Source organism: Plecotus auritus, assembly GCF_963455305.1.
Source record: "Plecotus auritus genome assembly, chromosome: 1".
NCBI lineage: Eukaryota > Metazoa > Chordata > Mammalia > Chiroptera > Vespertilionidae > Plecotus > Plecotus auritus.
This window is the reverse complement of record NC_137770.1, coordinates 31,909,486-31,935,250: the sequence shown is the minus strand read 5'-3', so window position 1 is coordinate 31,935,250 and position 25,765 is coordinate 31,909,486. Positions and strand designations below refer to the sequence as shown.

The following is a 25,765-nucleotide window of genomic DNA, read 5'->3' as shown; positions in this document are numbered from 1 at the left end:
TGTGTTTGAAGCTTTCCAGAATAAAAAATGAAAAAAGCGTTGAGCTTGGTTTTGTCCCGATCATGTCCCTTCTCTCACTCCCGCATCTATTTTTGCCATCGATGTTGTATGTGTGTTAGGCTAACCCGGTAGCATGAGACTCCAGCATCACTGCTGAAGCATCTTCACGGGAAGAGGATGCTCTGTCTGTTGGGAGCTGAGGATTCTTGGCCCAACTCTGTTACGGTGTAGCTCTGTGTCTCCGAGCAAGTCACAGAAGTGATGAGTTTTCTCGTCTGCTCATTGTCCTGCTTCTCGGGGATATTGAGAGGGTAAGGAAAGAAAGATCGCCTGTGGCAATGCTTTGAGAAGTTAAGGACCACTCTCTAACTGTATTTCTGCTCATCCTTGTGCATCTTCATGGGAAGTACAAGAGCAAGGTGACTTAGCAGGTGAGATTCAACTTCCTGGTATCTTCCCTTAGCATCCCAGGTTTTATAGCTGCTGCTCTGACCACCTGCTTCTGTCGAAAGAGCCTCCGGGCCTTGAGCTTGTCAGCAGGCACCTTGTTCCAGATGTGTTTCGAAATTTCTTAGCTCTCCTCCCATGTGGAGACAAGCCTGGCACGATGCCAGCCCTCTGGCCTGTACCCCCAAGGCAGGGAGAGGATTGGCAGGCACCTGACTGGTTCAAAACCATGATGTCATGAAGATGCTTGATTGGGAAAAGCACTCCCTTCGGTCTAGGTGTGACCTCGGATGTCAGGTCTAGGCAGAGGCCAATGATGTGTTTATTTTCTTTCCAGAGGCTCTGGAGATTGTGATAATATGGGTTTCTACTCTCCCCCATGGAATCGGAGCCACAGCTTTGACAATAAGAGGCAATTAAAATCCACCAACCTCTTTCAACACCACAAAACAATTAAGTTTCCCTGCCCCTTGGTTTTACTTGGGTGCTGATTTCTTTAGCCCTGGGCTAGGTGTAAGACTTTCAGATCCTAGTTTCAGATCTATCACCTTTTTTTTTTTTTTTTAATCCAAGGAAAAGCAAAAACTCCCTTAAAGGACAAAGCAAAGCAAGTGCAAAGCCTCGGGGCCTTCTCTGGAGGCCCCACAAGTTCTGTTTTGTCTTTTCAGCAGTGATCTTAGCTCAGAAGGTCATGTTTTGTTTCTGTCTTTTGTCTTCCTGCCCGTTCCTGTTGGTCCAGTCCTTTGAGGTGGGGATTGCTGGGAGGTCACAATGTCGGGATTGTGTGGGATGACAGTTCCGGCAGAGCAGGGCTGAGATCATACGTCCAGTGTTCTGAGCAACCCAGAACCAAAAGCCTTAAGACACCAGACCTGTCAGTGGTTTCATTGTTGGGCCTTTCTCTACAGATCTATTGACCTTGTTTTTTAAATGAGTCGTCGGGACACGTGGTAAATGCCTGTGCTTATGGAGTTTATGGTGTCAGAATAGTTGAGACCATAAACTGGAAAATCTGGAATATAGGCTCATCTTGGCGCCAGCGATCCTGAAAGATCTTATAAAATATTTCTTTCATCCTTAATAATCCACTCTTTGTGAAATCAGAATCTTTCCAGTTTCCAGGTGGGTAAAGAGCACGGTGGGTAAGAACAGGGGCTTTGGAATGAGGGTCCAGCTGTGGAACCCTGTGTAAGCCAGCCAGTCTCTCAGTTCCTCAGTGTCCTCAGGTGAGACCGTGGACTAGTGCCCACCCCTTAACTCATGGGCTGTGAGCACGGAAGAGTACACATGCCTGGCATACAGCAAGAACTCAATAAATGATAGCCATTTGTGGTATGTAATGGGAGAAAAATATAGAAGTCAAATGTGAGGTGAGAATCAGTGTTGGTGGTTAACCCATTGAGGACAGGCTCTCTGGGCACCAGGGTAATACTAGTATTTGGTGACAGTACAGGAGGTGGCTGGGTTTTCTGAGGCCATATGGCTCCTGTAGAAGGGGAAAGGGGGGTTTAGCAAAATAGTAAATTTGCATTACGGAAAATTCCAGGCATATATTCAAGTAGAGAGACCAGTATAAAGAACCCTCATATACCCATCACTCAGCTTCAAAAATTAACATTTTGATGCCCCTGTCTAGTGTGGCTCAGTTGGTTGAGCATAGTCCTGTGCACTGAGCCAGGGCTGCAGGCATTTCAATCCCCAATGGAGGGCATGCAAGAAGCAGCTAATTGATGTCTCTTCTCTCTCTCTTTCTCTCTCGCTCCCCTTCCCCTCTCTCCCCCCTCTTTCTAAAATAAAAAACATTTTTTTAAAAATTAACATTTTGATAAGTCTTATTTCATGTATCTCCCTCCCCACCACTCTTCACCCCCTCCATGAAGTGTTTTAAAGCAGATCACAGACATTATCATTGTACCTATAAATTATTTGTGTTTCTAACAGATGACATTTTAAAAATACCAACCTGAAAAAATGAACAATCATTCTTTAAAAGCACCTAATACTTGAGTTATCATATGTCATGGTTTGGGACAGACCAAATGTACGCTTGTTGCCAAACATAACTATTAGTAGCACTTTAGAAGGTTTTTTCGTTTTTTTAAGTCCTGTGGTGGCTGTGTCTCCCAGCCTTTCTCTCTCTGTGCTCACCTGTGCCTGTCTCTCCTCTCTCGTGTGCACACTTACATCCTTCATTTTCTCTTTCCAGCTCAGTTTATCTTCTCTAAAAGATGTTCAGGGGACCTCTGGGTAAATTCCCCTGACTGGAGAAATTATAGGTGTCTACTTGATTTGTTCTGAATTCGTATAAAGTGTTTTCCAAAGATTTGTGGCTTTCTTCAGCAGTTGCAGCAAAAATATCTACCATTTTTTGGTCTTTATTTCATAACTTAAAGGAAAGAATGAGAATCTGTTCCAGAGCAGGACATTCAATGACAACAACTGACAAGATCCCAACTAAATAGAACACTGTCAAAGAAATTCAAAGCATTACCTTTTCTTTCCATGTGTCCCCATCTGAAATCTACATAGCTGTGGTAGAACCAGGACTAACCTGGAAACCAGAGTTTTGCCTTCAGTTAGCTGATTGAGCTCAACACCCACCCCCCATACACCCCACAGTCGGCCCCATTTCCATGCTCCTGTTTATCTGTATACTGATTAGCTATTGTGACTGCATTGTAATTTTGCAGTTAGACTTTCTTGAAAACTGCAAATACGAGAGACCTCTGTTATTTATCTTTGCATCTCCAGTGCTTAGAACAGTGTCTGGCACATAAATGTTTGTTGAATGGCTAAAATCTTGTTACATGGAATTATTGAATGAAAGACGAATGAGCCCCATGTTTCACTTTTGTAAAAATGATACTAGGTTCTCGTTATGGTTTCTCGGGTTTTGTGATCCCCTGAAGTTGCTCAACTGACTTATGATAAGACGTGACACCCTGAGCTAATGACGGGGGCCATGGGACAGAGGGACAGGGGCTAACTTACCTCCCCAGCTCTGTTTTTCTCTGTCCTCCTCTGGTCTCCTCTCCTTCTTTCCCCACCTAACCCTTCCTCCCACACTTATTTGTCGTTTCCTCTCTCTGTGTGCCGGTTCTCAGGGGTCCCTGAATATCCAGAAGTTGATTCCATCATGGCTGAGCCCAAGGTAGAGACCCAGACCAGCATGGACTGGCAGAAACGCTACCTCGCCCTGGAAACCCAGCTTGTGCGGTTCCGCCTGCAAGCCAGCAAGATAAGGGAGCTGCTTTCTGACAAGGTGAGTTCTGGAGGTCAGGGAGCTGCCTATCCTCACTGCAGAGGTCCGAGTCAGAGAGGGCCAGCATTAGAGAGCGAGAGTTAGGGAGGGTGATCTTCCTTTTTTGGGGGGTTTATTTTATTTATTTATTTTTAATTGAAATATATTTGACATAACATTGTGTCATTTAAGGTGTTCAACATGTTAATTTGACACATTTATATATTGTAATATGACTGCCATCATAGTGCTGATTAGAAGCTCTATCACATTATACAACTATCATTTCTTTTCAGTGGTTGGAATAATTAAATTCTAGTCTTGTAGCAAGTTTGATGATTATAATACAACTAGAGGCCCAGTGCACAAATTCATGCACTGGTAGGGTCCCTAGCGGCTGCTGGCTGCCAGCCAGGTACTCCCTCCCTCCCCGCCCCCTCCCCCCGTTCACCTGCCACCACTGCCCGCCAAGGCCTCCCTCCTTTCCCCTGGCCAGCCCCACCCCCTGGTTGAACTCCCAGACAACTCCCAGTTGAGGGGCCAATTTGCATACTAGGCTTTTATTATATAGGATACTGTGGTCTGTATTCACTATTCTGTGCATTTGATCCTTAGGGCTTACTTACTACTCATTGCAGGAAGGTGAGCTTTGAATAAGATGTTTTTCACACATGCAAAATGAAACCCACCCAAGGTAGTTGTTGTTGGGGTGTTTTTTTTGAGACCCAAATCAAAGCAGTGTAGTAAGCTGTCACCTGGCATTCTTCCCTGCTCTGCATCTTCGCAGGGCACACCAATGAAGTGACACAAATCTTGGTTCTCCGTCACCCTGAGTCCCATGTGGCTGCAGTGAAGGTTCTAATATTCCCTTAACATCTCTTCAGTGGTGGGGAGGAGGATGTTTTAGGAGAGAAGACTGGAAACCTCCATCCTGCTGCTCACCCTCTACTAAGCATAGGAGCTGAGGAAGGCAGCTTGCTTTCCTGGTGACAAAGACACGGGCTTTAGAGCCAGACTTCCCTGGCTCGGCCACTTACTAGTCCTGTGACCCTGAGCAAGTCCCTTCACCTCTAAGGCAGGGGCACAAATGTCTGCCTGTCGGAGTTATTTTGAGAATTTTACCAGATCACATACACAAAGGTTCTGGCATAGAATAGGTTTAAATGGGTACAATTATTATCTTTACAGACTTGGGTGGGCTGGTCTGGGAAAGTGACCACCATTTATAATGTTTCTATGGGAAGATACATTCTAAATGGCTGAGGTTTTTTTTTTAATGTTTTTATTGACTTTAGAGAGAGAGGGAGGGGAAGGGAGAGAGAGATAGAAACATCTATGAGAGAGAATCATGTATTGACTGCCTCTGGCATGCCCCTTACTGGGGATCAAGCTAGCAACCCATGTCTGTATGGGAATCGAACCGGGGACCTCTTGGTACATGGGCCAACACTCAGCCAACTGAGTCACACTGGTCGGGCTAAATGGCTGATTCTTTGGAGCATAACCCATCTAGAGAATAGATACCTGCACTTAAATATATATATAAAATCTTAATTGAATCAACCGTTCTCTCTATGGTTTTGTTTATAGTATCCATCTGCTTAGCAAACCCTTCGTTCATAGTATAAAAGTAAAATTCACTCCGCCCCTCTCCAAGTAATGTCAAAGTCTCGATGAGTAAAGCCTGAGTAAGTGGCCTGTGTTCGGAATAGGCCCGCAACCTGGAGTCCAGGAAGATAAGTTTCTGGCGTCACCTCGACCTTTTCACTGCTGAGGGGAGTGGCCCTGGACTAGCCAGGACTAGAACTCGTGAACCTTGGGCCTGTTGGCATTGCCATCTCATTCCGGCTTTGCAGAACAGGTTGGCAGGGTTCCTACGGGTATGGTTCAGGCGCTGCAAACATAAAGAGTAGAATCCGACACCTCAGGGAACAGGAAGCAGGCCTTGGACAGGTGGTTCTCTGGACCACCTGTGCCAGAAACCTGGCATGCTTGTTAAGCAGATGCATTCCTGGGCCCCACCCCAACCCTCCTGACCCAAGTCTCCTTGTTAATTTGCATCTTTAACAAGCTTCCAGAAATTGGTTTCAACACTGCAAAGCTTGAAAACCTTGCCTTAGGTTACGGTTATTGGGAAAGATGTGTGAGGGAAGGCAAGGACTGGTGGGGATTCAGCCAGCGGGTCTAAGTACATCTCAGAGGGAAGAGACTTCCTTTTGGTTATATGGACAACAAATAACCTAAAAAGTGGCCGTTATGAAACACCTAGGCACACTGCATTAAACGTTTAAACTACCCTTCTCAGTTTAAAGTCGCACACTGAAAGAAGAGGAATCCTCAGCAGGCAAAATAAAGAGGAAAAACCCACGTGGGACTCCAACTCTGGCAGCTGAGTGGGATGGGGTGTGTGACTGGCCTCCCTTGAGTCATGAAAGGCTTGAGGATTGAGTCTTAACATCTGTGGAGATAGAAATGAGGTCTGGCCATTTGGAAGCTGGGCCTGACACCGAACCTTTCCTGTAAAGTCAGGACTATTAAAGGGCTTTACCCTAAATGAAAAGGTGACAGAGAAAACATCCACCAGCCCAGGGAGATGGCGGGACAGCTTCTCACACTTAGCCAAGTCTCTGGGCAAAAAAAAAGTTCCCTGAGAACCTGATGATACTGGTTTAACATTAGGATTTTTTATATATATATATTTTTTTTTTATTGATATTTTACAGAGAGGAAAGGAGAGGGATAGAGAGCTTGAAACATTGATGAGAGAGAAACATCGATCAGCTGCCTCCTGCACACCTCCCACCGGGGATGTGCCCGCAACCAAGGTACATGCCCTTGACTGGAATCAAACCCGGGACCCTTCAGTCCGCAGGCCGACGCTCTATCCACTGAACCAAACCGGTTTCGGCAAACATTAGGATTTATACTATCTGTGAATTAGGAACCCTAAGTCCTGGGCCAGAGATACCCCTGGGAGACCTTGTAGGAACAGACACAGCATCCCCATGACGGTGGGGAGGGGGCGGGGGGGGGAATCCTCAGAGAAGATGAATATATGATCTAAAATGACTGAATAAGGAGAGACTAATGTACTTAAAAGGAGGGGGCTGGTGGACATCAGGATAAGCCACCCTCAAACATGCAGCAGGTACCACCCTAGAATAGGAATTAGATACTACATGAGAAGGAAATAAGCATCTGTCTGGCTTAAGCCATTGCTATTTTGGGTTCGTTCTTACAGCAAACCACAATCTAGCTCTAATGTAGTAAGAGTCCAAATATACAATAAACAACTGGACTAGACCCCCCCCCCCAAGAACTAATAATAATAGAACTGTTGGCAAGATACTGTAAATAAATGAGTTCAAAATATTGAAGCCATAATGAAGTAATTGAAAACATGAGACAAGAATAAGACACTATCCAAAAAGATCAGGTAGACTTTAAAAAGAATCCAGTAGAACTGCTAGAAGTAAAAACATTTTTCATTGAAATTAAATGTTCAGTAAGTAGCCCTCACTGGGTATCTCATTGGTTCGAGGGTTGTCCTGATACACCAAATTTGTGGGTTCGATCCCTGGTCGGGTACATACAGGAATCAACCAATGAGAGTGGGTGGATAAGTGGAGCAGCAGATCGATGTTTCTCTCTAAAATTGAAGAAAAGAATTTTAAATAAACAAATAAATGTTCAGTGGATAGATTAAACACCAGATTAGACACCACCTAAGACAGACTTAATGAATGGAAATATGGACCTGAGGAAATCGTGCGGAATGTAGCACAGAAAGGTAAAGAAGGAGAGGCTGAGACATGGATGCTGGAATGACAGGATCCTATATAAGATTTCAGAAGTGGAGAAGAGAGTGAAGGAGAGCCAATAATGGCTTAAAAGCATATCTCAGAGGGAAGAGACTTCCTTTTGGTCATATGGACAACAAATAACCTAAAAAGTGGCCGTTATGAAACACCTAGGCATACTGCATTAAACGTTTAAACTACCCAATAATGGTTCAAAGAAATAATGGCTTAAAATTTTCCAAACTTAATTCAGGAAGCAGAATGAGTGTAAGTGAGATAATTTTTTTTTAGATCCACGCCTACTGTATTAGCTAGATTGTGGTTTGCTGTAAGAACGAACCCAGAATAGCAATGGCTTAAGCCAGACAGATGCTTATTTCCTTCTCATGTAGTAACTAATTCTAATTCTAGGGTGGTACCTGCTGCATGTTTGAAGGTGGCTTATCCTGATATCCACCAGCCCCCTCCTTTTAAGCGCATGACCTGGAGGTTGCATTCCTTCCTTCCTTCCTTCATATCCCATTGGCAAAAACTTGGTTACCCAGCCGCAGGGAGCTTGGACAATATAGAGTTTTTCTGGATAACCATGCGCTCTGCTAAGTTGGAAGTTCTATTTATGTGAGAGAAAAAAGAACAGATGGAGAGCAGAAGTGGGGAGCAGTTAGCAGTCTGTAAGTCTAGAATTTGAGTCTAGAATAATAGTAATAACAAATAGATTATATAACGTTCAAATCAGTTGAGCAGGGAAATGGAATAAAGGAAGTCTATTAAATCTAGGCAGGGAGAAGAAAAAAGGAGTTCAGAAAAAAGAGGAGTAAATAGCACAAAATGGAAAAGTAGAAATAAATCCAAATATATTGGTCACAAGGAGACATATACAAGAATGAGTATTGCATCACCGATGTATGAAAAATTGGAAATACTATAAATGTCTACCAAAAGGGGATGGTTAAACATATAGTGTATTTGTACAATGGAATATAATACTGCAGTTCAAAATAAATCAAGTGAGCTACATGTGTAAGGTCAATAAATCTCAAAGACCAGCATTGAACAAAATAGTCCTAAGGAGCCCTTGCCAGTTTGGCTCAGTGGATAGAGCATTAGCCTGCAGACTGAAAGGTCCTGGGTTTGATTCCTGTCAAGGGCACATGCCCAGGTTGTGGGCTCAATCCTCAGTAGGGGGTGTGCAGGAGGCAGCCGATCAATGATTCTCCCTCATCATTGATGTTTCTATCTCTCCCTCTACTTTCCTCTCTGAAGTCAATAAAAATACATATTTTTAAAAGTCCAAAGGATACACACACACACACACACACACACACACATATATATATATATACACACACACACACACACACATATAAATACACACACATATACACTGAGTGACCAGATTATTATGATCTCTGAACACATAATAATCTGGTCACTCAGTGTATATCCTATATAATAAAAGGCTAATATGCAAATTGTCCCCTCGACCAGCAGGCAGGCAGGCCAACCGCCCATGTCCTCTCCCCCTGGCCAGGCTGGCTGGACCCCACCCATGCACGAATTTATGCACTGGGCCTCACACACACACACACACACACACACACACACACACACACACTGAGTGGCCAGATTATTATGTGTTCAGAGATCATAATAATCTGGCCACTCAGTGTATATACATATATATACATACTAGAGGCCCAGTGCACAAAAATCGTGCACAGGTAGGGTTCCTAGGCCTGGCTGGTGATCAGGGCCAATTGGGGCCTTCTGGCTGCCAGCCGGGGCCTTCCTTCGTTCCACGACACCCCCTGGTGGTCAGTGCACGTCATAGCAAGTGGTCGAACTCCCAGTTGGTTGAACTCCCGAGGGGCCAATTTGCATATTAGCCTTTTATTATATAGGAGATACATATATATAACAGCACAGTTTATGTAAAGTTTTAAAATATGCAGAATGGCGGTGTCTGTTGTTTAGCGGTATATACAAATGGTAAACGCCAGAGGAGAGGAGCAGCACTGGGGAGAAGCACACAGGAGGCCTCAGCTATCTGTAGTGGTCCATTTCTGAAAAACATTTCTGACAAAAATGAAAATTTGACAAAGCTGAATGGTGGATACATGTTCATGTTTAAAAAACTGATTCACTACATGTTTCTGTTGGCCTGAAATGTTTCATAATAAGACATCTTTTTATTTTTTTTGAGAAAGTATAGACAACTCATCCCTAAGTGCATAAAATTATTGTGCATCTGTGTTTACTAAATAATTAGCCTCCATTCTGAAAATCAAAGAAAGCACAGCTATCAGATCATTATATCAGAAGAACAGGAACCCTTGTTAAATGTTCGTCATGTGTATTTTGACAAATGGTCACACAGTGGGTTTGTCATGTTTTATTTAGACTACGTGTGAGCTTAATATTTTCATTAATAAAGCTGAATTGAATTTGAAAAAGGAGAGATGCTTGAAGTGCCTCCCCCGCTATTCCCCAGGGGCCTTACACACATTTTTCATAATCTTTTTCACCATCTTTCTCCACAGCTTCTTGGGTCTGGGTAGGTTGAACTTTCATATCAGCCTCTTCTCTTCCTGGCTGTTTTTGATCATCATGTAACTAGAATGCCTTCCCATAAAAATGCTGGGGGCTCAGAGTGTGACTTGGGTAAAGAAAGGGGAAGCATGCAGACACAGGGCAGAAGAGACTGGGCTGTGGGATGGGAGAGGAGAGAAAGATACCTTGAGTAGGGATCATGGGCTTGGGAGACATAAGGAAGGAAGAGGGCTGAGACTTAAGGAAGAAGTGTTGAACCTCTTGGCAGGAACTCTTTCCTTCCTTCCTTCCTTCCTTCCTTCCTTCCTTCCTTCCTTCCTTCCTTCCTTCCTTCCTTCCTTAAATTGATTTCAGAGGGAGAGGGAGAGAGATAGAAACATCAATGATGAGAGAGAATAATTGATTGGCTGCCTCCTGCACGTCCCCTACTGGGGATTGAGCCCGCAACCCAGGCATGAGCCCTTGGCTGGAATCAAACCCAGGACCCTTCAGTCCACAGGCCGATGCTCTATCCACTGAGCCAAACTGGTTAGGGCTTGGCAGTAATTCTTAAGGCCATAAACACCATGTTGCTCAGTGTTGGGTCTGTGCCTGTCACCTACAGCCATCCCCAAACCAATAGGACAGGTTCAGCAGTTCCCTAGAGATTTTCCACACTGCATCAAGGTAAGTTTCAAATCCCAGGAAGAGATGATTAGGTTTACCTGGGGAGTTCCTGCTGAGGCTGAACCCAGGTCCTGTCTGTCACTCCTCCCAGAAATTTGTCAGTCATCATCAATACCTACCTGCACCTGCTGAGCCAGGTCAACGGGTTCCTCTGTTCAGCCCTCTCACTAGTCTGCCCCTCCACCTCTCCACACAGCTTACTCACCTGTGTGGACAAGAAGCAGAGCCTGGATGCCTGGTGGCCGCTCACTGACTGCTGGCGTCCTGCAGGGCGAGCCAAGCCTGGGTGTTTCCCAGGGGACACGCCCTGCCTGGGATCGGATGCTGCCCATTGGCTGCTCAGGCTTGGAAACATGCCCTTCCTCCTTCCCCACGCAGCCTTCTCGTACCTGACTTCCTCTTGCAGAACTGCCATTCCACACACGGGATAATCTGTGCCAAAAATAAATGTTTTTAAAGAAAAAATGTCAAGGCTACCAGATAATCCCTCACCCAAGGGTGAGAGGAGAGGAAGGGTGAGAGAGGAGACAGTAGTAAACTTTGTTTCTGCTGTTATACCTCTCAGGGTCTGGTGCGCTGCCATCATGAACACCCAGGCTGCCAGGGCCACCCCTCCTGGAGCCAGATGAATTGGGGGTTCTCTTTCCATCCAGGACAGGATTCAAGGGAATGGCTAATGTCTAAGGTTTGCATTTGTACTGCTCCCGGGGAGGCATTTCCTCAGCCCTCTTCCCCATGTGCTGAAGAAGTCACAGAGGCGGTCAGATCCATTTAAAACTGGGGGACTGTTCTAAGAGAGGGGTATTGAAAGTCCCTTGGACTTCTTTTATTTATACTAAACTTGTGCCTCAGTCATCCCACCAGAAAACTGGGAGTATATCATCCACAAAGGAGTTTTGTAGGAAGTATGATGGGCATGGCCGTCAGTATTAGAACTGCTATAGGTTTTACATTTTTTACTTATTTACTCCCTCTCTGCTTCCAAAGGGGATTTGAGTGGGTTTATTAAAAAGAAGAAATAGCCCTAACCGGTTTGGCTCAGTGGATAGAGCGTCAGCCTGTGGACTCAAGGTTCCCAGGTTCGATTCCAGTCAAGGGCATGTACCTTGGTTGTGGGCACATACCCAGTAGGGAGGGTGCAGGAGGCAGCTGATCGATGTTTCTCTCCAATCGATGTTTCTAACTCTCTATCCCTCTCCCTTTCTCTCTGTAAAAAATCAGTAAAATACATATATTTTAAAAAAAGAATAAGAAGTAATAAGATAATTTTCATTTTTTAGCATATTTTTAACTAGAGCAGCTTTTTCCCAAGTCCTGTTCCAGTGGGACAGTGTGCACTTCCTGTTTTCTAGTATCCCTTACTAATTTCGTCAACCAAGATTTGGAAATATAGCCACTCAGCTTTATATTTATACATCAACAATTTGTAACTCGGGGCTTTTTTAAAAACGTATAAATGGTTCAGTTTCCTTAAACAAAAGAACAATGGGAAGAGGATCCAAGATGGCGGCGTAGGTAAACACCTAAACTGCTGCCTCGCACAACAATTTCAAAACTACAACTAAAAGACAAAACGTCTATCACCCAGAACCATGGGAAAGCTGGCTGAGTGGAAGTTCTACAACTAGAAGGAAAGAGAAAAGAGCAGTGAGGCGTGCACAAGTGCTGAAAAGCTGAGGTACGGAGGCGTGCAAATAAGGCTGGCGGCGGGCAACTGGGAGCGCTGCTTTTTTCAACCCGAAGGGAGACAAGCTCCCGATTACTCCAAACTCCAGTTTCTGGGGAGACACGGGGGACCCAAACTCCTATGGGGAGAAGCTGGACTGTCTGCCATCAGGTCGGAAAGTGAGAGTGGCTTGCTTGCAGGGCTACGCGCAGGAATAATTGTTTACTGCAGTGGGGCGCGGGACGCAGGGATGTGGTCGGAGACACAGAGCCAGCTAACTGGCAGCCATCGCTGTTTGCCACACCCTAGCCTAGTGACGCCCTGAGACCCCGCCCTGCACAACCTACAAACCCACCCAAGCTCCAAGCAGCGGCTTTAGTATATGAATGGCCTGCCCTATCGCAGCTTAACCTAGCAAACTTGCAGCCCGGGTCAGACAGCTCTAAAACCTCCAAACCCTAAGCAAAGAGGAGAAAACTGTAGTACTCACTGTAGCGCCCGCTGGGTGGCCTCAGACAGTAGCTGACCTGCACCCCATTGGCGATCCAGAAGCCAGTGTACCTAGTGGTCAGTGTGAGACACCAGATTTCAACTCCTCACATCCATAAGTGACACATTCAAGAGGCAGACTCAGTGAGCACCAAAGCCCCACTGAAACAAGTCCTGCACCATAAGGGTGTCTCCAGCGCAGCAGTTCTTCCATCATAGACACAGCGGGTCCTCACAGCCAGTTGGCCTGGAGGTCAATTCCTCCCAGTGTACCAACAGCAATCAAGGCTTAACTACACCAAGACTTTGCACTCAGCCCACACGGTGGTGTACCAAAAGCGTCCTCCTCAGGTGATTGGGGAGGCTGAGCTACTGGCCCCTGTAGGTCACCTACCACACAAAGCCACTCCATCAACACAGGGAAGCAGCCAAAATGCGGAGACAAAGAAACATGTCACGAATGAAAGAAATGGAGGAAAGCAAACTACTGGATGACATAGAGTTCAGAACCACATTTATAAGGTTATTCAAGAATCTTCTAAAAACTGCTGAGGAACTTAGTGAGGCTTTTAAGGATCTTAATGAGAATGCCAAAAAAAATGGAAAAGGACCAGTCAGAAATTAAGCATACACTGTCTGAAATAAAGAATATACAGAAATTCAACTGTAGATCAAAGGACCCCAAGAAACAAACCAAAGATCTGAAATATGAGGAAACAAAAAACACCCAATCAGAAAAACAAAAAGAAAAAAGAATCCAAAAATATGAAGATAGTGTAAGGAGCCTCTGGGACAACTTTAAGCATACCAACATCCGAATTTTGGGGGTGCCAGAAGAAGAGAGAGAGCAAAATATTGAAAACCTATTAGAAGAAATAATGACCGAAAACTTTCCCTACCTGGTGAAAGAAATAGACTTACAAGTCCAGGAAGCGCACAGAACCCCATACAAGAGGAATCCAAAGAGGACCACACCAAGACACATCATAATTAAAATGCCAAGGGCAAAAGACAAAGAGAGAATCTTGAAAGCAGCAAGAGAAAAACGGTTAGTTACCTACAAGGGAGTACCCATACGACTGTCAGCTGATTTCTCAACAGAAACTATGCAGGCCAGAAGGGAGTGGCAAGAAATATTCAAAGTGATGAACAGCAAGAACCTACAACCAAGATTACTCTACCCAGCAAAGCTATCATTCAGAGTTGAAGGTCAGATAAAGAGCTTCACAGATAAGAAAAAGCTAAAGGAGTTCATCACCACCAAACCAGGATTATATGAAATGCTGAAGGGTATTCTTTAAGAAGAGGAAGAAGAAGAAAAAGGTAAAGATAAAAATTATGAACAACAAAATGACATCAAATACATACCTACCAACAAGTGAATCTAAAAATCAAGTGAATAAAAAATCTGAATAACAGAATGGACTGGTGAATATAATAGAATCAGGGACATAGAAAGGGAGTGGACTGACAATTCTCAGGGGGTAGGGGGTGTGAGGGGTGCGGGAAGAGATTGGACAAAAATCTTACACCTATGGATGAAGACAGTGGCGGGGGGTAAGGGCATGGGGTGGGGTGGGGAATCAGGTGGAGGGGAGCTATGGGGGGGAAAAAAAGAGGAACATTTGTAATAATCTGAACAATAAAGATTTATTAAAAAAAAAAAAAAGAACAATGAACATTGCTCCTGCCCCCTCAGACTGTGGATTATACAGAATCAGCGATTCAGTTCAGCCACCCACTTTGCAATGTATGACTAGAACACGGGGCCAGTAAAGCATCCTTCACTACCTCAGAATTTGTGGAAGGGCCAGGTACTAGGAAAGGGGAGTGCCAGGGCTGTGAGGACCAGTGGAAATGTGTTGAAGTCTGCAGAAAGCCGTCACAGCCAGCCTTAGCAGCTCTGTGCTGACAGATCTGATTGGCTTGGGGAGCAGGTGCCTTGTAGGATGTTGATTCACTGTGTGTGAGCATGCGTGTGTGTGTGTGTCTGTGTGTGTCTGTGCACGTGTGTGTGTGTGTGTGTGTGTGTTGGTGTGGAGAGAGTGAGTTTTTATTGTTTTCCTTGCCCTCCCATTATTTGTAAAGTCCACAATAGATAGTATTTCTCAGGAACCACAGCATCGTTAGAGTTCTATACTCCTGTGAAGACATTCCAGAAGCCGGGTGCTGAAGGGGCTCGGCCCGGGGATGAATCAGTTAGCTTGCTTTGCATCCTGTGGCTAGTCACGTGTTTTTCAGGATGTGGTCTGTGGACCACCTGCATCAGGATCACCTGGGATTTTCTTTTCACACACATTCCTGGGCCTGTCCTCAGACTTCCTAAATAATTGCCTCTGTGGGCACAGCCCAGGAGTCTGCCTGTAACAGCCCACATGGATCTTTCCACCCCTGAAAATCTGAGATCTGCCACCACGAACTCCTGCCAGGGCCTTGCCCCGGGGCCCCATTCCGCTGTCCTTCTAGTGGATGCCTCGAGCACCATGTGCCCAGAGGAGTTTCCTGGGGGCAGCAGTGGGACCTACAGACAAGACTTAGAGCCCTTTCTCTCCTTCCTCATCTATAGTAAGATACCAGGGCAGCCCCACCATCGTGTATCTCTATATATAAAAGCCTAAGCGACAGGTCGACTGGTCGCTATGATGCGCACTGATCACCAGGGGGCAGACGCTCAACGCAGGAGCTGCCCCCTGGTGGTCAGTGCGCTCACACAGCAGGAGCGCCGCTCAGCTGACCAATGGGCGCAGCTGTCGGGGGCGCAAGCCTCTCCCGCAGACACTCCTCCTACATGCCCCTCCCCCATCCAGACTGGGACTGGCATCGGGACTGACTGGGCATGAGCCCACGGCTGCTTCTCGGTCATGGGCGCACCGGTATCGCATGTGGAGACTGCACACGGAGCCCGCCGCAGAGCGGTGGTGGCAGGTGCAGCAGGGCTGGGATGAGCGGGAATGGTGTGGTGCCTGGCCAGGCTCAGGCTCCTCCCCGGCCACCTGCCACTTCTTGCACTACTACATCCCTCGGGGGATGTTGGACTGCCGGTTTGGCCCAATCCCCACAGGCCACGCTGAGGGACTGCACCAGTGCACGAATCCATGCACCAGACCTCTAGTTTTATATATTTGGGAATAAGCATATGACTTTAATTGAATAAAAGAAAAGATCTACTTAAAAAAATAAAGTTGAAAACCATTATCTTTGATTAAAGCAGATTTAACAGCTAAAACTGGGGTTTGCAAACTCAAATGCTTGCAGGTATCTAAGATAAGTGACACGGTGGGTTCCAGGGAGAATTCAAGGGAATGTGCTATAGCTAGAGGAGGGAGTGGTTATTGCTGCAAGAAAATATAACCCTAGTGTGTCCAGACCTTCTGAGTTTTCAGGAGAAGCTGAAGTCGTGCCTTGTTTGTGGAATGCGGCTCTTCCCGGGACACGTGAGAGGCACAGTGGCTGCCAGTACAGTAGACTCTGGAGCCAGTCCTCCTGAGTTTGAACCCTGGCTCTGTCTCTTAGCTGTGTGACCGTAGGCAAGTTACCTAATTGCTGTAGTCAGTTTCCTTCTCTGTACAACAGGGATAATAGTACCCGTCTCCTAGGATCGGGATGAAAGCTAAACACGTTAATACACGGAAAGCACGTAAGCCAGTGCCACACACATAGAAGTGGCCTGTCTTTTCTATGTCTGTGTCGGCTAAATGCCCACAGCATTGTTGGTCTTACAAGACACTCTGTAAGCTAATGATTGGCAACCTCTGGCTTAAAGCCATTCTTTCTGTACATGGATCCTAAGTTACCATCTAAACCAGGACACTTTTGAGAGAGGAAGGAGGCCCTATTACTAGTTATTCCAGATGACAGATGAACAGCCTGTCCCAGCCAAACTGTGCTTGGTCCTAAGTGCCGTCTTTGTGTATGAAAAACCAACAAGTAGCTGCTATCCATATCCTGCTGGGTAAGTGCCAGGTTGTACACATGAGTTTACAGGAGGCATCCTGTGCGATCTTCAACAGCAACAACCCTTTGGGAGGATGGCGGGGGCGGGGGGTGCGGAGACTCGTTAACTCTCTTTTTTACTGGTGGGGAAACTGAGGCACAGAGAGGCTAAGGGACTTATCTAAAGCTGCACCATGGCAGAGCCAATGGGGTTCCAGAGCCTTCGTGCTTACCTGTACCGTTTTCTCCAGTGGGTGCAAGGCGGTGGTAAGGACATCGAACCTCCTCTTCAAAGGGAAGCCAAGACCCAAGATGGCATGGTTCTTGGCTCGGGCCACTGCTCAGCACACTGGGCTGCGCTGGGAGCGCAGGGGAGCACCGGCACTCCCGCCACCGCAGGGCTGGTATTTCACAGCATCACCGAGTGTTACGAGGAGCCGTGGGCATGGGGGTTGAGTACCAGGTCGGTACCAAGCGCATTTCGTCAGGTCACTGCAGCCAGTTCCCAGGCAGCTCATGAGTCTCATGTGCGCGTCGCAGCTGGTGAAAGTGGATCCTGCCTAAGAGTCAGCCGCCTAAACCTGACACCTCCGTGGCTGGCAGGGCACCCCAGGTCCACAGGCTAAAGGACAGGTGAGGACACGGTCCTAAGGCACCCTCTGAGAGGAGAAACAGGACTCAGGCGGGGTGGCCCACCCACTCCAGCGTCGCAGAGCTCCAGGTGTGGCCCTGTAGCCGGTGCAAAGAAGAGCGATCTGCCCTCGTGTAAGGGGTTGATGCTGGCACTGAGGGAAGATATCCCGGCATGGACACACCGAGGGCTGTTTCAACGGCAATGGGGAAAATGTGTTTTCATAAAAAATGGAGGGAAGCCATTCTCGTCAGATGGGGACAGCAGGGTTTTGATAATAGTTGGAGTGCCGTGATGGATATGTAGATGGTTCTTACACTCTTTTTAAAACGTTTCAGATGTTCAAAATGTTTTCCACATTCAGAAACTAGTTTCAGAGGAAAAAGAATACGCCAGCGTGAAGGTGGATACAAAATGCTTTGAGTCTCAAGTGTCCTTGCCGAGAAGATAAGGGCAGCCGGGAGGATCCACAGCCTTGAGGGTCCGTGGCAGCTGGCCCAGGGCTGGGCGGAGACCTTCCTTTCTATCTGCTTGGGTGATAGCACACTTTAAAGGGATATTAAAATCTGAAGGGGGAAAATGCTCACTATGTTGTCAATAATGGAGTGATTGCTGGCTCTGACCCATGTCCTGGGCCACTCTTGACCCAAATGGAAAGGTCTATCTAGCTGGGAAGCAGGACTCAGAACATTCTGTTCTTCACGCTCCTTGGTTCTCCATTTGTAAAACAGGAAGACGAGTTTTCCCATACGACGAAGTGAGAAAATATCAAACAGGCATTGCAGAAGGTCACACATAGGAATTCCCACTCCCTATGGAAAACCTGTGTCTTCTGAGCTACAGAGCAGATGTTAGGTCTAAATGGTCCAGCTAACGGTCAATCTAGGAGACTTGTCAAGAATCCAAAGCCTTCCCATTCAATATTTCATTGTGTTCTGAAATGCTCCCGGTCGTTGCATTATTTAGACTTGTTTCTGATGAGGGCAAACTCCAACTCTGGCTGGCTTAAGCCAGCAGGGACTGTATTAGGAGGATCTTGCACAGCTCACAGAACTGAAGGAACTACCTAGTGATCATGATGTGGTGGAGTTGGTGTATGTTCTCAGATGCAGTCCCCTGGCTCTGGTCTCTGGTCTCTCGATCCCAGGTTTCAGATTCCTGGGAGAGAGAACCTGATTGGCCCAGCCAGATCCGGCGTCAGAGTGGGGAGGGTTATTTGGTGCTAACCTGGTCACTATGGGCGACCACTGTGTGTCAACCACCCCCCACCAAGTAGAATTCTTTTTGTGTCGGGCAGCCACCCTGAAACCATAATGTTGTTTTGTGCTGTGCTGTTATCTTCCTTGTAGCTGCAAGCATATGTTTGAAGGTCAAGGGACTCCTGTAAGACAGCCCCAAGGACTGTTTGGTTTTAGAAAGATCATCTGGCTCTGATGCCTGTGTCTGGCCAGAACTAACCCGCCAAATCAGGTTTGAATTGAGAGGTTTGATCATGATTATTAAACCCAGGAGAGGAAGGAAGAGATGTAGGTAGGCATCCTTGGCCTGAGCACATGAATACCTGTCACAGGTGATCCTGTCCATTGGGAGCCCAAGGAGCATTTTGTTTTAAATCTTGAGTTTTACTGGGAACATCAGATCCTTTCAAAGGGAATGTGCACTGAAAACATCTGTGTCTCCCCCATCCCAAAAAAGAGGGGGAAAATGGATGAGGCAGGGCCGCCCTGAGGAAAGAGGTGCCCCAGGTTCTCAAGTGTGAGCTACTTGGAGGTGACTTTCCGCACCGCCTCTTTCATCTTTTAATCAGGGAGAGAAAGAATTTGAGCCGAGAAGGTGAGAGATTGGGAAAGAAAAGGAATCGCTCAGTTCACAAGTGAATATCAAGTCGGGCTCCAGGCCGGAAGGAGAAGGTTGAGTAGCTGGAGCCAAGGCCACATCTGCAGAGATGGGTGGGCAAGCACTGGGCTAGAGCTTGGAAAGCAGTGCCTTCCCGGCCTCAGGGAGGACGAAGCTGGGATATGGTGCCTCTGATGTATGTTTAAGGCATATATGTTGCTCCGGGGCAGGGCAGGGCCGTTGACTGACTAGGCCTTGGCATGTGGCGTGGCGTTTGACTGGAGAATTGGATGTATGACTCAGCTCTGCTTCTGCAGGGCCTTTGTGTGATGGTGTGTGGTTTGGGCAGCACACAGCCGAGCCCTGACCAGGGGCAAGGTGGGAGCTGAAATCCAGCCACACCTCACTCGCCAACCCATGAACTGGCAAAGCTGCAGAGATGCCGTGTGGGTCGGACTGCTGAGCAGCCCCTGAGACTTCAACTTAGGTCTGGTCCCTGACAGGCATCTGTGTATAAGGACATTGGTCTCTGTGCTTGGGCCAGTTGGCTTAAATTCCAGAATTACCAGCTTCCTCAGGCCTGAATGACATGCCTCTACTGATAGCAAGATAGAATTTTTAAACTGTGTCATGAGCCCCTCTACTTCTTTAAAGAAATCAAACAGGATGATATCTATGAATGCCATTGCAGTCAGGGTGGGGAAGTCTTTGTCCCAGCCAGTGAGCTCTTCCGAGGTGGGAAGGAACGTTCTCACTGATGACATGATGGCAGTTCCATGCTAGGCACACGGGTGAGCAGCGGCAGGGCACTGTCTGCCACCCAGGGTTGAGGGAGGGAGGCCTCAGGGAGAGGAGGCCGGAGGGGGACTGAGACTGGGGTGGGGGTGCCTCCAGAAGGGTGATGGCCTTGCTGCTGACCCTCCCTGGGAACCTTGCACATGGAAGGGGAAGAAGGCTTTTACTCCCCCAGCAGGAGGACGGTTCCATGGGCTCTTCCCTCCCATGAATTCAGGGTATGAGAGCCAAGTGTTACCCAGACACCCTTGAGCCCACTTGAGATGGGCGGTGCCAGCCTGGCCTTGGGGAGGGTCTGCACAATTCACTTGCATTGCCCTGACGTCATGTGCACAGTAGGGACACCTCACCCACATGTATGTCCTCTTTGTCTCTGGTTGAGCAGATGCAGGAGCTGGAGCAGAGGCTGCAGGAGGCCGAGCAGAGAGCAGAGAACGCGGAGACCCAGGTAATGGGGGGAGGGGATTGAGAAGAGTGTGCAGGGGAGGTGACCATTGGTCGTTCCTGCCCCTTCCCATGAACTCATGTGGACCTACTCATCACACGGATGAGCTTACAGGGACAAGGAAAACCCGGAGTCATGTGTCAGAACTGCTGAACAAACTAAGGTGCATGGAGCTTTCTATGGGTGCGAATGAGTCTTTAGTTAATGGTCAGTGCAGGGAGTGGGTGAGTGGACTAGTCCAAATAGACGAGGTTTTATGCTGAGATAACAAGTTAAGTCTGACATCTCAGTGATTTATCATGTTTAGTTCTCAATCATGGTACCTCTCCAGGGAGGGTGCGCCGGGGATTTTGCTCCACATGGGGATTCAGGGATCCAGGCTAACGGAGCTCCCCATCCTCTAGCTGGGCCATCTGGAACAAGCAGCCTCCTTGGTTGCCATGGCAATGAAAGGGAGCTGGGTGCTTGTGCACCAACTCTTAAACGCTTGAGCCCAGAAATACGGGCCCTTCCTCTCATGCCCACTGACTGGACAGAATTCCATGCCCCTCTCACTGCAGGGGCTGGAAATATTGGGAAGCCATGGACATGCAGTGAGTAGCAAATGTCTGCCACAGCGAGGCAGGAGCAGTTCCTCTCGAGGGCTGTCTGTTCTGCCCAGCTCATCCCCACCAGGGCTCCAGATTTAGGGGACCCAACAACCCACCTGTTTCTCCCTGTCATTTCCTTTTTTTTTTTTTTGGTTCAGATGAGGCTTAATAAATGGTCATTGAATTAATTGGCCCCACTGCTCTGGGTAAGGGCTCTGCCTGGGAGTCACGGGCTGGGGTATCAGGAAGTGTCCCTTCCCATGTTAGTGACCGTTTCATACAGCACATCCCAACCCTATGAGATGCTTGGTCCTTTTCAGGTGAGTGTGATGGAAGAGAAGGTGAAACTCTCCAACCTGAAGAATGTGGGCTCCGCAGGCAGCCTGCACCGGAAGTACCAAGAATTACTGAAAGCTGTGCAGGGCAAAGACGAGCGCATCGGCCAGCTGGAGGCACAGCTGGAGAAGCAGGTAAGGGCACCAAGCAGCGGAGCGCCAGTGCCCTCGGCAGCATCTGCGCCCGTCGGCCCAGCTTCTTGAGCAGAGCCCCTCTGCTTGACCCTCCCGTGGTGGGGCGCTCACTCCCTCTCGAGCCTGTTCTCTCGTGGCGATTTCATTCTTGGGAGGTACACTAGGAGCCAGGCAGGGGATGCAGTGGGAAAAGGACCTTGGAGGCAGACTGATCTGGGTTTCAGTCCCACCTCTAGCTCCTGCTGCTCTCCAGCTGTGGGCAGGTTACCTAAGTCGCTGCTTCTCATTTTGCACATCAATAATATAGGGGCCATACTACGTCAGAGAGCCGTCAGGAGAATCAACTAGTGATACGTGTGTTGTGTCAGGCCGGAGGTTGGTGTTTGGTAAGGAGAGCTGTTCCTTCCCCTCCCTGGCATGTGCCCTGCGCACATGAGGGACATAACCTTTGGCTGGAGGATCGGAGCAGCAGAGCTGTCCCAGCAGCCTTGGTGGGCCAGAGTTTCTCAGTAGCCCTGAGTCCATACATTGCTGCTGCTTCTGAAAAGCGGCCTCCTGTCCTGAGCACACAGGAGCCCAGAAGGGCCACTGACCTGCATCCCAGCTACAATTGCTCCTTTGCTCCGGAGAAGATGTCTGGAACACCCCCCACCGGCTCCCCCTGCCCAGCTTCCTCCCCTTCACAGTCTCATTAACCTCATCCTAATTCTGTCCCTTCCCTCTGCCTTTGGCTGTACCTACCAACTTTTCCTGGTGCCCGAGCTCCTTCCTTTCCAACACATGACCCTGCCGCGTGGCCAGATGACATAATTTTCCACATGTGCCCGCTCCATAAAGGTCCTAGCTAATCCTGGCCGGACCTTCCCACCGTCATGGGCACACACACCATCATTCGCCAGCATTCACTGACGTTTCCTTTGTGGATGTGGCTTTGTAATCTGCAGGAGGTGTCCCTGAAAAATCATGGGAAAATAGAATTCTGACACATGGAATCTAATCCATTCCCATGAATTTCAGAGATTCCTTCCCTTGAGTGGTTCATACAAGTGGCAGATCTGGCGATTGTTGGGCAACAGAGTCCTGCTGGAGCTTAGGTCAGAAAAAAAATCGTTTTACAGTAATAATAGGTCAAGATCAGGCTAGAAAGAATGCTGCTCTGTAAGTCAGTAGACCTGGTTTTAGTCCCCGCTGTGCCAGGAGTGGACCGGGGCAAGGCATTTTACCCCTGCGGGCCTCAGTGTCCAAGTACGTCAGGTCGGTCAGACTTGTTCCATAAAGGGCCAGATAGGAAAGATGTTCGGCTTGTGGGCCGCATGATCTCTGTTGCAACTACTCAACTCTGCTGTGGCGGCGTGAAAGCTGCCCTTGACCATGTATAAATGAATGGGCATAGCTGGGTTTCCATACACTTTATTTCCAAAAATAGGCAGGCCAAGCGGGTACGGGGAGGGTGGAGGGGGCAGGGATAAGTGGAAGGCTGGGTTTGGCCTGTGGGCCAGTTTGCAAGCCCCTAACCTAGATGACCTTAACTTAAGGTCCTTCCAGCTTTGAAATTTTGAGTCGAGTCGGACATTTCTATATTCCCATCTCACTTGCACAGACGCACTTGTTTGGAGCGTATGTCCATCATACGTTTATGAGGTAGTTTTGCCCTAGAAGTGTAGCCAAAGTTGGTGTTGCTGGTCTCTAAGCTGCTCCAGAATATCCCACATCCCCATGCATTTAGGTCAGGGCCCTGTGCCCGCTGTAGACTGGTTGATTACCTGGCCTCCGGCACCATGCTGGGCACTTGTGACTTCATCGTCAAAGTGCTCCAGGAGGGAGCGGTGCCGTCCCCCAGCCTGGAGATGACATGCAGGCCTGAGGGTCAGGTGCCCACGGCAGATAAGCCTCAGAGGCAGAATCAAAGCCCCAAAGTCTGCCTTTCCTTCTCGCCTGGGCTGCTGTGCTTTCAATACAAACCTCGCTTTTCTATCCCCTTATGTCCTCTCTTGATTATTTTGAGGGGATGGTGGTTCTCATGTGCTAATTCAGCTTTATTTTCTGTTTTTAACTGCCAAGGTAATACAAGAGTCTAGAAAGAAGAGCATAAAATGACATTTTCCTCTGTCCCCAGTCCTTCCTTCCTTCTCCTCCCTGTTAGCCACTGTTCATTGTGAACGTGTCTTGTGTAGCAAAGCACAGCATCCTGTTTTCATGTTTATTTCTCCCTTATTTGTGGAAATTTGGTGATTTTCAGTGTTGAGTTTTTTGTCTTTGTTGCTCTATCAAATTGCAACTGACGATTCCTGAGCAGGGGGTTTATTAGTTCAATAATATGTACATTTAAAACGTTGACAGGTGTTCTCAAATTGCTCCCAAAAAGACTTAGCCAGTTCATGTCAGAAGGGTTATTTTCCAACATTCTTGATAATTTGGGACAATATTAAACTTTTAAATTGTGTTAGTCTGATAGAGGAAAATGATGTCTCATTTTTATCAGATTTCTTTTTTTTAATATATTTTATTGATTTTTTACAGAGAGGAAGGAAGAGGGACAGAGAGTCAGAAACATCGATGAGAGAGAAACATCGATCAGCTGCCTCCTGCAAACTCCCCACTGGGGATGTGCCTGCAACCAAGGCACACGCCCTTGACCAGAATCGAACCGGGGACCCTTCAGTCCGCAGGCCGACGCTCTATCCACTGAGCCAAACCGGCAGGGCTTTATCAGATTTCTTAAAATTATGATGGAGGATGAACAGCTTTTCATGGGTTTTGTTGCCTCCTTTTTCTGTTGATTTCCTGTTCATATCCTTTGGGTTGTTTATTTCAAATTAGACCTTTGTGTGTGTTGCAAATCATCCTCCAGTTGGTCTTTTGATTTTGTTTAAGGGATTCTTTTCTTTTCTGGCCAGATAGTAATTTATAGTGATGGTTTAGATTTATTAGTCTTTTCCTTCATGACTTTTTGGGATTTCTCTGTGCTTAGGAAGGCCTTTCCCACTTTAAGAATATTAAACATATTCGTAAGTGAATTTATTTTTTTCTATTAGGGCACCCTATCCAGTCGCCTGATATTTCTTCTCAGGGCTTCCCGCCTCCAGTTATTCACTAAAACAGTGACTTGTCATTAACTGAAGGTCCTCTCTTTCTTGTAGAAGCAGATGAGAGCTGAGGAAGCAAAAATTGTTCAAGAAAAAGCTGCAAAGATCAAGGAATGGGTGACCCTAAAGTTAGCAGAGGTGAGTCACACACTCTTCCCCAGAGCCTGGGATGGACATGATTGTTGACGCCCTCAGCCTTTTTCTGCCTCCTGTGTGAGGGCCTTGACCGATCTTCATTTTGTTAACCATTTGCCCTTCTTTCAGCCTAAATGCTGAGACCCTCCACTTCACTTTTCCCTTCCTCTCTCGTGGCTGGGTTCCCAGAGCTCCCGAGTAGCTTTGTGCTGGGTATAAGTTTGGGGAAAAGCAATGAGCCTCACTTCGGTAGAGTCGCATCAGTTCCCACTGAGGCCCACATGCGGTCCTTACCATCCGCTCTCTCCACTTTCTCCTCTGTCCTCTCCATTCCTTTTAATGTTTAAAAATATACATAAGTTGTACCATTGTAGCTGGTTTTTAAGTGTAAATTGTAGTGGCATTAAATACTCTCACAACCATCACCACAGTCTGTTTCCAAAATGTTTCAGCACCCCAAATAGAAACTCAGTACCCATTCAACACTAACTCCATTCTCTCTTCCCTCTGCCTCCCAGCCCCTGACAGCCCCAGTTGTACTTTCCACAAATGCCATCATCTTCGTAGTTCATCACTTGCTATAGCTTTGTTTAGGAAACTGGGGACTAGGCGCTACAGTGCTACTAACACAACAAACAAACAAAAAACAGAAACAATAAAAAACCTCTTTCTAAACACAAGGGGAAAAAATTAAAGTTTGGAAAAGGATGAAAGCTCATTTGTTCCCCTCTGTCCTGACACATGTGGCTCACACCTGTAGGGGCTCATCTGTCCCCTTCTGTGGACACACATCTCAGGTCACCTGCTAGGCTACAAGTTCTTGGGGACAGAGCTGATGATTGCACAGCCCTGACCTCTTGCTAAAAGGTATGTTGGATTTCATTTAAAAGAAATACATCCTTAGCTGTTTGGCTCAGTGGATAGAGCGTTGGCCTGCAGACCGAAGGGTCCCAGGTTCGATTACAATCAAGGGCACATACCTCGA

At 47.2% G+C, this 25,765-nt stretch overlaps 1 protein-coding gene across 1 annotated transcript in view; it reads left to right on the top strand.

Moving 5' to 3' along the window:
* Positions 1-25,765, top strand: part of PLEKHH1 (pleckstrin homology, MyTH4 and FERM domain containing H1) — a 54,510-nt gene that overhangs the window by 4,275 nt on the left and 24,470 nt on the right. The window contains exons 2-5 of the mRNA XM_080665168.1: positions 3,552-3,709; positions 20,440-20,502; positions 21,410-21,559; positions 24,700-24,783. Coding sequence (XP_080521294.1) covers positions 3,552-3,709; positions 20,440-20,502; positions 21,410-21,559; positions 24,700-24,783 — 455 coding nt within the window. The remainder of the gene's footprint in view (positions 1-3,551; positions 3,710-20,439; positions 20,503-21,409; positions 21,560-24,699; positions 24,784-25,765) is intronic.